We start from the raw sequence: 11,956 nt of genomic DNA, 5'->3' as shown, positions 1-11,956 counted from the left end.
AGGAGAACCTCCGACTCCGACACCGACGAGCGATTCGTTTTCCAGAACTCCAGCACATGGCGCTTCTCCGGTCCGCCGCCCGCGCGTTCCGGCTCCGGCAGCATCTGGAGCAGCAGGGGCAGGGGCGCCTGCTGGCACGGCGCCCCGTCGAGGGCCCGAGCCCTCGCCTTCTCAGCAGCTCAGTGCCCACCGAGGTAATCCCTCCTCCCGCTTCCTCTGGGTCTAGACTAGTTACGGCATGTCAAGTTACGCGACCTGACCACCTTGGATTGTTGGACTGGGACCGAGAATTGGGAATCTCCTCTTGGGATCTGTAGTCGGCCCAGTTAATCTAGCTGAGCTTATAATCAATCACTGTATTCCCACCTACTGTCTCATCTTCAGAATGTTTGCTTTTTTGATTCGCTAGATTACGATTCGACCGAAATTGTCAAATTTTTCAGTCGATTTTAATGTGAGCGTAGCTCCTCGTCATCGCACTCTCCGGCCACCGTCGCCGCGGTGGTGTTAGGGTTAGGGTTCCAGGTGAGGTTGCCCGGGTCGGCTACAGAGGGAGGCTGGGGGAAGCAGAGGCCCAGCGCCGGCGGCTCCACTTTACAGGGTCTCCTGCCTCTGACCTTTGGCGTAGAGCAAACTACCTACCTTCTTGTTTAATCAATAGACGATGATCCCCTTCTCTAACTGCAATGACTTAGATGAACGAATGACTGTAAGAAGGTATAGTTTTAAGACTTTGCCTCAAGGATGGGGAGAAAAGCCCATCCTCAAAGGTAACCCCCATTCCTCAACGGGTATAAGAGCAATGGACAGTGCCAGGTGGGTATGAAAGGGAAGTGTGTGTGATAGGTTTTCCTTCCTATGAAACTTAACAAAACTTAAATGTGAGCAGAATAATTTATATCATGAGAACGCGGCACTTAATATGCATAACAAAATATGCCAGTCGTTGTTCCCCAAAATTCTAACACAAATCCATTTTTCATGTTTCTGCAGAGACACAAATGTTTTCCCTCCTCAGATCCTCGTTCAAGAGACATGATGGAACCCAAAAGGCATGTAAATGAGAAGAAGGAAGACATTTATCAACGACTATCAACACAAGTTGACAAGATTTTGGATGGCTTGGATGAGCATTCGCGTTTACTTAAGGAACTCGAGGTTCGGATAAAAAATAATAATAAGTAAGCAAGAACTTATTTGGTTTGATATATGCAGACCTTTCCTTTTTCTGGTTATCCTAACTGTCATTCCTTTAACCTACAGGCATAGTCGAGAGATAAACTTGACACCCGTAGCTGTGCTGGTGCCTGCCTCTTTCCTTTCGTTTGTCCTTTATAAATATGTACAGGGCTGAGTTGGGAGGGGGAGAAATGTCAGAAAACCCCCGACTTGGTGTAAACCTGAATGCACTTTCTGTATCCTTTGTAAAAAATCGAGTGATGTAGTGCATTGGATGTTATATTGCCTTACAAGGTTTCATAAAACAATTTGTGGTCTATGCTTGTCCTCACTTTTCCTCTGGTTGCTTACCCGTTTTGTTTCGTGCTGAATTTGATCAGGGTTAATTCTAAAGTTTAAAGGGCGCATAACACTACACCTACATTTGTTAACTATATGGGTTTATGGGAGCTGTGTAGTATATATTGGTGCCAATGCTTTTTTACGAAAAAGCGTTAAAGCAATGATGACATACCAAGGTGATATCTCCAAACAAGATCAGACCATCTACCCCAGAATTTTTGCTACGTGTAGTGACAGCTATATGTAATCTTCTTTCTCCAGTACATGTTGACTTGAGTTTGGGTCAGTTCCTTCTTTGATGGAAAAAATAAACACCTGGTTCTCAAGAATCTTTACTCTCTGATGAAAAGAATGGATGTATTTATCCTTCTTTCAGATGACGTTATGATAGGGACTGCAAGAGACTTGAATTGATTGTAAACTGGACTCCATTCGCAGAGGAGCTGATGGTGCTAGGGATTGAAGGTTTATACGCATACTGACATACATTTGCACAACTTGAATCGTTCATTGCATGTGTTCATTACTTGTGATGATATACGGCAATTGTGATAGTGAGTGCTGCTGCTAGAAATGAAGTTAAAGGTACGACCGTAAAAAATAGCTCGGGTCTCTGCAATCAGGACTGATTTTGTCAAAACCGTATGAAGCTTTTGCTCTCACATACAATCCTTCAGTTAGCAAGATGCAAATGTATTCTGACTTGAGTAAAATTTGAGAAAGCCATGCGGTCAATGTTCTTCAGTCATGAGTCTATTTTCTCAGACAAACACTGAGGCAATATATTAACTCAAATCTATTTCTTCGATGTAAAGTATATGCGCAAATGCCTGATACTGCGGCCACTGATAAAATGCGCACATTGACGTTCCTGGAAAATTTGATCCTGCTACTATATTGAACCGAAACAATATATACAACCAAAACCAGAATCAGATGCAAGCATATTCAGAAGCCTGAAAAACTGTTTAATCCCTGGCATTACTACAGCTGAGCCAAAAGCATCCCCCATGATGAAGAACGATCGATATTCGATACAGTAATGCACAATGTCAGCAATCCTCGTGAGCATCCTGCCCAAACACAATGCTTGCATGCCGATGTCCTCCGTCAGCTCTCGCGGCTGATATAGATGTGCAGTCAGGACTCCGGGGCCCTGCTGCCAACCATCTCGATGCATCAATATTCGCGCACAAATGATTTCCTCAAAGACTGGCGCCTGCTCCGGCGAGCTGCTGAGGGCGGGCTGCTGCTGCTGCTGAGGGCGAGCTCCGGCGCCTGCGGGCGGCGAGCTGCTGAGGGACACGCGGCGCAAGAAGCGGCGAGGGGAGGGTGGCGTTCGACGGCGGCCACCCAGGTGGGCGACGCTCGACGCTGACCAGCCGAGCTGATCACCTGCGTCACAGGTTAGGAGATCCTGATAGATGTGCTGAACTTTTCTTTCTTTCTGTCTGTCTGAAACTGGGTGAGAACTGACCGAAAGTAGTAAATTATAGTCTATGATCTAGTATAGTCTTCAATAATGAACATAAACCTATGATCTAGCTTTATAATTATATCGATTACATCTCCAGGCCGTGTCCTCAATTTCACCAATTTACTTAAAATTCGACCCAAAAGGGAGAGACGTCTCGAAGGATATCGTATCAGAGATCAAGAAAGGCCCCGAAAGCTTAGCCACCCAGGAACATGCTCAAAACGACACATAGCGAGAGATTTTTTTTTTAAGAACCAGGGTTCGAGCCCTGGTCAGTCGTCCCACAACTCGAGGTCTTACCGTGCATTTCACCAATTTAGGGCTTATTTGTTTTGACTTCGGATTGTAGCTTTCTGTTTTTACAATCCGAAGCTGAAACAAGCATACAGTTTTTTGCCATAGCTTTACAATCCGCTTGTTATATTGTGAGAATTCAATAAGCTGATTTTTCTCAACCTTTCACAGATTCTGAAAGTTCATTTTATTGAATTGTCCATCAAAATTTTTAAACTCTACAATCTAAAACTTTTTATAATCCATAATCTATAAGTTACTTTTCACAATCCCCAGCTAAAACATAAAACAAACAAGTCCTTACTTTGTTAGGCCAAAATTACAGGCGAATAGGCAAAGGCAAATTCTCTACATGCATATGATGTTAAAGTTGTTAGCATTGTGCTCCTAGGTATACAATTTAACTCTGTGTGAATGTTAGCAAAATACTAAGGTCTTTCACCGGCAGATATGAGAGGTGTGCAATATTATATAGTTGATGCAATAAGACATCGTTTAGAGATAAAAGATCGGGCATCAAATGCCTCAATCACTTTGCTGAATGTCCACGCGTTACAGATTGCTGACTTCATTGTTTTCCACATGGGGTGTTATTCTGATAAATGGAATAATGTGATCTCACAATTATAGTCTTTTAGTTCTAACGTTTTGATTCTCTAACTTAGGTGCTGCAGTATGTGCATGGGATTTCTTGATTATCTTTTACAGGAGATCATATTGATTTGCTCTAATTTGTTCCCTCTTTTGTGTTATATTTATCTGCATTGCTCTACAAATCTAGCGTTAATTGTGTAATATGGCGCCAACCTGCATTGCCTTGCAGTCTAGCGTTAACTGTGTTATATGTCGCAGACCTGCTTTACCTATGAACACTGATCGGAAGCACAAACTGGATTGATGATTTGGTTCACCAAAGCTCTCCTCCTAGCTATCTGTGAACCAATTTCCTTCCCGCTTCTTCGCCACTTAACTTTTATTTTCGTCATATGCGTTTGTTTTCCGGCTACTCTGTAATTTTTGTACATAGAGTAGTTTTCTTCTTTTGCCATCATGAAAGGTTCCTTTTGCCTGCAGTGTTAAGCATAAGTATTGTCCATGACTATCTTCTCAAGAGCTTTTCTGTACTGTGAGCACTAAACATGTCACATTTCCTTGAAAATAGGTGGTTTTAGTTTTATTCCTGCTTGTTTCCCTTGCTTTTTGGTCTCTACTAACCCTATCCGCTATGAACTAGCTATTCAACATGTTTTGGAATAACAAAGCATTGAGAGCATATTGATAAGGAGAAAACCAATGAGTGTTAGCAATTTGTTTTCATTTATTATTCCCTATGGAAAACCTTCATGATTTGCTGCTGGATGTTGTGATTTAGTATGCCAGACTTGGTGACTATTTAAACAAATACTAGTACTGTACTACATGCTAAGCTCAGTGCAAATGCTTCTAGTTCCACATTGTTCTATGCGCCTCCAGGTTCCGGTTTGCCAGCTGTCACCTGGGCCCAGGCGTAGGCCCCACCCCAAATAGCCTCACGAAGAAACCCCGACCCCGATCGAAAATCAGGCGGCATCTTCATTTCGTTCCTCTTCCTCTCCTCCGCCCAACTCAACTCGCACCAATGGCGAAGCCGTTGCTCGAAACCCTAGCAGTGCACCTGCCCAATGCAGTGACCGCTTCGCTCGCCTCCTCCTCCACCGCCGCCCGCCGCGCGATCGCCTCCTCGTTGGCCCCCTCCTCCGCCGCGGGGTACGACGTCCTCGAGGTCTACGCGGAGCTGCGCGTCAGCACCGCCTCCGCCGCCCGCCGCGCGGTCAACCACGCCGTCACCTGCGCTGCGTCGAGCGCCTCCCCTGGCTTCCCGCTCCAGAAGCCGTGCGCGTCCGAGTCGGCCATGCTGGAGGCGCCGCGCCTCCCCTCCACTCTTCCTTTCGTCGTCGCGCTGCACGCGATCGACTGGGTGCGCGCGGCACTGGGTCCCAACATCGGGGCCACGGCCGCTCGAGGTGAGGCCGACTACTTCGCCTACCCCTCATCCACCGCCTCCTCTGTGCTCCTGCTCCCGACCTTCGTCGCCCCGGTACTCCCCACTGCCGCTGCCGCTCGGGCTGCGGCCAACCTTGCTGCCCTCACCACACTCATACCCGCATCTTCGTCCTCCCGCATTGGACTCGTCGTGCCGGACGAATCGGAGGCGACCATCGCCGCGGTGCTTCCCGCTTCCTCCACCGCCATCAGCTTCGTCCTCAAGGGGGGCAGGCGTCGCGCACCTCGCTCCTCCTCTATGTGGGGCCTTGTCGACACGGCTACTTCCATGAAACCCTTCCGCTGCTTCGCTCCGAGATCTGTTGCCAGCAGCGCCTGGCACGTGTTTTACTCCAGTTCATCCAATTCAGAGTCCGAGGAGCCTATCTCATCCCCACTATCTTATCCCGTAAGATTGCTTGAATATTTCCAAAAGTTTGCTTGAATATTTTTTGCCATATATGAATGCTACAATAGGAGATAGCTTGATAGTACATTACTCATTTGCTCGTCATACATGTCTGCCGGTGTCAGATTATGATTCATCTGTAGGTTTAAGCATTTTAGTTATAGTTTAGATGTTTGGTGAGAGCACGAATGCAAGTTGTGAGTTATTCTCAATGAATAGTGAATTGAAACATAACAGTTGGACAAATGATCTGCGAAAAAGGCATATGCCAAATTCAAAATCAGTTCCTAATAGTCATTGTGTCTGCGCACCAATTTTCAGAAATGTTTTTGCAGTACATTCATAGCACAAAAGTTCATTGCAGCATCTTCTATCTGCAGCAAATAAATCCATGTTGTTAGTTTCTTTAAGGTGATCCTGAGAGTAGAATTCTGTATTAATGCTACTGTTGTGCGCGCGCTAATTTGCCATGTTTTACAGACTGTCCGTGATCTCATGGCCTTGATGAATCGAACTGAACTAGATATAGAGGAGGAGATTCTGTTTAGGAGGGCATTCAACGACAGATATCAGAACTTTCTGGTATGCATCACCATGACGATCTTAGCTGCTTGTAAAGTGAATATGGAGGAGGGATGCATTAACTTATGGTTTCTTTTTTCTTTTTCTTAAGATTGCAGATGTTGGAGATTACTTGGAGAACAAGAAGTGGACTTTTGAAGAATTGCGATACATTTTGAAGATCGTGAATCGCAAAGCAGGCCCCCATAAAGAGCTGATGGAACTCTTGATTAAAGAAGTATGAAAGTATTTGGAACTCTTGATTAAAGCAGTATGAAAGTATTTATTTTAAGTTATGTTTATTTCATTTAGTTGCATACTCATTTTTTTTTTCTTTTAACTTGTCTTAGGATATGCTATATGGCTGCTCATCTGAAGATGAATACAATCAGAATCCTGTATTAGCTCGTGTCGAGTCAAAAGTTGATACCGCATTGAAACGGTTGAAGGAACAAGGGGCGGATATACGCAGACTCTCTGATCTCTTGCACAACCAAAAAACTGATTGGGGTTCAGTGAAGGTGTTTGTTCGTAAGCTGTAAGTTTCAAGAGAACCAGCCTCTGTTGCTTTATACCACCTTAAAATTCTACTGATCTATTCATTTATTAAACACGGACTTCACCAACCTATTCAACATTTTATGGAAGCTGAAGATATTCATATTTGGTGGTTAGCTAAGCAATTATCCTTGAGTAGAAAGATCCGTACCTTGATTGGCTGCTTTGATTCTGATGTGCTGCCTGTGATGTGGTGTGCTCTGTTTAGCAAGTCTGCGTGAGAAATGTTCTTGTTATGCAGTTTAAATCCATCTCATGTGCTAGTGTTGCAGTGATTAGTGTGATCAATCCTGCATTTTTTTTTCTCTAGCAAGATTCTTCATGTACGATTTTTTCTCCATGCTAGAGTATGTGCTGATTGGTTGCATCTTGGCATGCACAATTTCTCGGTTTGGCCTCTGATCCGTTTGGGTAAGCTTGCCATGGACGTACTTGTTTAATTATCCTCTGTACATTTTCATTCTTGCAGCCACTCAGATTTGTTTTCTTCGTGAAAAAATTACTGAGGAGATTACTCATGATGTTGTAGTGCTAGTTGTGATCTAACTGCATTTCTAATAGATACCATTTGCTTTCTGCTGATTGTGATGTGCTTGTGACTGTTGCAGGTGTTCTGCTATCAGAAGGTCGAGCCGGTGGTCAAGGGATGGTACTCCGGATGTGGCAAAGACGGCAGCAGTTGAGCCTCCTCACTGAAGGGGTTCGGAGCAAATGTAGGAAAAAAGCTTTGGGTGCTCTATGGTGGAGAAGACTTTGACTTCTGTGGTCTCTATTGCACATAGTTTCATAGTATGTCACGCTGTCGTTCACTTGTTCTGGTAGTTTTTTGGGCACAATAGCTGGTTTCCGCTGTGGAATGCCAAGTGTTTCTACCTCAGTTCTTAAATTTGGACCTAAATCTGCCTGGAGTTGCAACGTTATTGCAATCAATTGCGATGATTTTGTAAAGTCGATGGCTTTATTTGTTTGGTGCCTGTGTCGTGCCTTTGCATTCAGATGGTATAATCCTTAGATTCCAGTGGTGACAGCCTCCAGGTATGATTGTTGAATATTGAATTAGCTTAGCATCGTTCTGTGATCTGGTTCGGGCCCCATTCTCCTGCGGTCACAGTATTTTGGGCGCCATGGGGACTCAGTTTGCTGCGCTGCGTGCACACGAGAGCTGTGGTCCGGTGCATATATGGTTGAAGACATGGGTGTGCGGCGGATCCTGATCGACGTGCTTCCTGGCCAGCATGAGGGCTTCCGTATGCGGCAGCTTGCGAGAGAGGAGGTCGCGAGGCCTTGCGTGTGCCGCAGTTTCTGATCAGCAGGCTCCATGAAGGATGTGCAGCGTTTTACCTTGTTCGCTGCCTTGAAGCCATGGGTGTGCTGCAGCTTCGTGTCCACGAGCTCGTTCGCCTCCTCCAAGACATTAGACATGGGTGAACGGATCCGTTTCGACACTTGGATGTGCCGCACCAGGTCGAACGAATCGAACAGCTCGGCTCGCTTTTCAGCTCATCAGAGATACGGAGGACCGGATCATGGGCTCAAAGCCGTCGCTGTGGCGCCGCCGGTCGACGGGGATTTCAACGCAAATATAGGCCAGGTTTAGGTCAGGATGTCGGCCAGCTGGGTAACCACAGAGAGGTTCAGGAGTGACTACATTACATTGCAGGGTCTATCCGGCTGTCCCTCCGTATACATATATATGCATCCACAGCTATACATCATGAGCCTCAGGTTGTGGCACCGTTACACTCTGCTCTCTCGCTCGTCCGTCAGATCATGCATGCCCTCAAGGTCCACTGCCAGCTCTGATCACACTCCGGGGATCACTGGATCTGTGTGGGCAGATGTTCAGTGTTGAATTCTTGGCGTTTGATATGATCATGGTTCTACCTAGCTTGGCATGCTCCTTCTTTCCATTTCCTGTACAGGTGCTTCAGTTCTGCGTGAACGCGTCGTCATCTTAGGTACATATTCCTGTGTCTTCCTTCTTCATCTTATTGCTCTCGTTATTTTACTAAACATCTAGCTGCATTGCAGTCAGCGAGAGTATTGTTGGATATTCCTAACTGCAGCTACATACTGACGACATGGACCTCGTTGCTCCCATGAAAAATAAATTCGGTCCTGAATTTGCCCGTGAAAATTTAATCACATGAACGAACATATCATCTGCGATCAACAAAGTTGGGATATTTATCTTACCGCTAGAGTGATCACCGATCACAACAAACGCGCGCGCTTCGTCATCTTGTTGGATGTCGGATTCCAAGTGGCCAGGTCCGTCTCGGACACGCTAGCTATGTGATCCGACAATGTCGCTGAGTTGGAGTTCGATCCGTGCGTCCCATGCAGTCACCCTATTTATGCACGAACGCAAGCGCGCTGGCTCGACGTATCAACACCCACAGCCAAGCCAGCGACATCGTACGTCGGCACGTAGCAGCAAGCATGTCGGCGGCGGCAGTGCTCCGATCCGCCTGCCGCGCGCTCCGGCGGCCGTCCTCGTTCCCGCGCGCCGTCGGCGCCAACGAGCAGCGGTTCTTGCACCGGTCGTCAATGCCGAGGGAGACCATTGGCCCGCGCCGGCTCTACAGCTCCGATTGCGACATGAAGGCCGCTGAGCTGAATAAGGTAACCGATCGACCTGTTCGTGCCGTCGTGTGGTGCGTCCTCTCCGGTTTCTTTACCAATAGATCTGCTCTACATTCATGCATCCATCTTTGAAATAACTTTTGTTCCTCGCTTTGTTATGTCTTTTTAGGGCACGTGATTCTTAATTTTGCCTAAATCTGCGCTAATAAAATGGCTGTGCCCACAGAATTCCCAGCAAGATCATCATTTTTTTGAACGGCACCTAGGTCCTCCTGGAAGACTCCGCAGCTCGGGACATGAAAATTTAATCGTGCCGAAGAACAAGGTGAAGGCGGAAGAACGCGTCTTCTTGACACTCGACAAAGTCGACCGTATCTTTGATTGGCGGGGGATAATGATAAAGGAACTGGAAGTAGAGATACTAGAGAAGATCAAGCGTGACAGGTATGTATATATTAATATCAACCCACTTTATTGCATTGCTCTCTCTCTCTATATATATATATGCACTGCATTTGTTTAGTTGAGTTGCGGCTGTGTATCCTAATTATTTTCTCTTCTAGTTGTACTGATTACATGCAAACAATTTGGTTTGTTTGTAGGCGTAGACGACTGTTGGTGCGTGGTGCCATCTTCGTTGGCCTTGCCGTTTATGTGAAGAAACATTTCTTTGGTGGGAGTAGTCAAGAGGCCAACAAGGGGATGACGGAGAGCAATTAAACTCTTGGTTGAGTGTGCATACCTATATGTGTAGAACTTGATTATTGCAATAAAGCTTATCGTTTGTGTTTCATAACTTCATTATATTTGCTGTCATATTTGTGAAAAAGGGTAAAAAGTCAACTTGGTCCTTCAAGTTTCAACAGATGACCAATTTGATCCCTCGTCTTTAAGTTTGCCGATTTTTTTACGCAAAACTGTAGGGGAGTTCCCCACAAAGCATTTTTCATTAAAGGGGTCAGAAAAAAAGACAAATATTTACAGCAAAGACAAAAGGGAACAAAGAAAATAAGCTACAGGATACTATCTAGCCATTGTGTAACACATGGTTTGAGAGATCCTGGAATCCTATGCAGGTGCAGGAAAACTTGCTCTTTGAGCCTCAAGGTTCGAAGATGGAGAAAGGGGCGCTGGCCTTCAAATATTTTTGCATTTCAGAGCTTCCATATTTCCCAGGATGCCACCATAAAAACTTCCATAAAAAAGGCTTTTGAAATCATGAGTTCGCTACAGCAGTTCATCTATAGATATCCTAGATACCAGGCCACTAGATGTTCAATTTTGTCAAACTTAGCTTTCTTGCCCTTACCTCCCTTGATGTTCTTCTTGCACTTACTCTGAGCATTGTCGCCATCAAGCCCGGGTTGAGGACGCTTAATGCTATAAGTCTTTTCCTTGACGTATAGGAGCACATCTTTGGCCCTCGTGGATTTATCGACGATTTGCAAGAGCTCTTTAACCATTTCGGCCTCTTTTCTAGCGATGTCTTCAATGCAACACTTACTCTTAACACCTTGAGTAAACTTCTGGATAACATCGTAGTCATTGATCTTAGGGATAGTATTCCGGGTATTGTTGAAGCAGGGCACGAATTTGTGCAAGGTTGTGTTCCCCATCAGTTCGCAATGGTGAAGATTATTTATCGTGCCGAGGCGAACGTACGCACCCTGAAAGTTAGCTCGGAACACATCACAAAGCTACTTCTAATAGTAGATTGACCTTGACGATAGATTGATCAACCATGTTTTGGCTGCCCCTTCAAGAGTCGTGGGGAGGTAATTCGCCATTATCTTCTCGTCCTCACCAGCCGCTTGGATGGTCGTGGTATAGATCTAGAGAAACTGAACGGGATTTGTGCTTCCATTGTATTTCTTAATCATCCCAGGGCGGAACCTTACCGGCCAGCTTACGTTCTGTAAATCTAGAGGGAAGGACAGACATTCGTTGATGACGTCTTGCTTGGTTCTAGCATCCCCAAGAGTCTTTCTACAATGATTGGAGATTGGTCCTAATTCGATTGATGTCAGAACGTTTTCCGATTAGATCGATGAGGGGTAGGAAAAGCCCCCGAGCGTCTCCGCTGGTCGTGGATGACCTGACGCAAATCATCGATCAGATAGCCTTTGACCGGTGAGGTCCGATGACGGTTGTTTGCACGATTGTTACCTCGGAAAGCCTTGTTCCTAGGGTTACACCTCTCCGGGCCCGACGCGTTTTGCAACAGGGAATTATCTGGTCTGCCCCGATGAGCATTGTTTCCGGCTAGGACCTTGTGAGAGTTCTCGGTCTGGTGGATATCTCCTTTATTAAGTTGACCACCGAATTCACCTAATCCTTACCGGTTGGGGTAGCTAGATCCATGGTCAGATAACACATGAGGGCCTCTTGTAGAACGAGAATCCTCTTAGCAGTCGCGGATTTAAAGCGATCAATCCCCTATTGATAATCAAGAGACTGTATGATTGGGCCCCTGATAAGGACGGGAGGTGGTGTGCCCGTCTGAGGCTTATCATTGCCTACCACCAGGG

The 11,956-nt window shown here is 45.8% G+C and overlaps 2 protein-coding genes across 3 annotated transcripts; both read left to right on the top strand.

Moving 5' to 3' along the window:
* Positions 1-1,498, top strand: LOC133897353 (uncharacterized). 2 transcript variants are annotated; one of them, XM_062338058.1, is made up of 3 exons: positions 1-194; positions 994-1,158; positions 1,264-1,498. In XM_062338058.1, exons 1-3 carry the CDS (start codon positions 57-59, stop codon positions 1,267-1,269), a joined length of 309 nt encoding a protein of 102 aa, XP_062194042.1. In that variant the 5' UTR covers positions 1-56; the 3' UTR covers positions 1,270-1,498. The 2 variants fall into 2 exon arrangements, with proteins under 2 accessions (XP_062194042.1, XP_062194041.1); XM_062338057.1 differs by having other exon boundaries at positions 994-1,181.
* Positions 1,499-4,750: 3,252 nt separating this feature from the next.
* On the top strand, positions 4,751-7,712 carry LOC133897648 (uncharacterized). Its single transcript, XM_062338443.1, has 5 exons — positions 4,751-5,723; positions 6,204-6,305; positions 6,397-6,522; positions 6,635-6,822; positions 7,451-7,712. The coding sequence occupies exons 1-5, from the start codon at positions 4,911-4,913 to the stop codon at positions 7,536-7,538; spliced, it is 1,317 nt and encodes a 438-aa protein (XP_062194427.1). The 5' UTR covers positions 4,751-4,910; the 3' UTR covers positions 7,539-7,712.
* Positions 7,713-11,956: the final 4,244 nt, after the last annotated feature.

The sequence above is a fragment of the Phragmites australis genome, chromosome 17 (assembly GCF_958298935.1).
Source record: "Phragmites australis chromosome 17, lpPhrAust1.1, whole genome shotgun sequence".
NCBI lineage: Eukaryota > Viridiplantae > Streptophyta > Magnoliopsida > Poales > Poaceae > Phragmites > Phragmites australis.
This window is presented reverse-complemented; position numbering and strand designations above follow the sequence as displayed.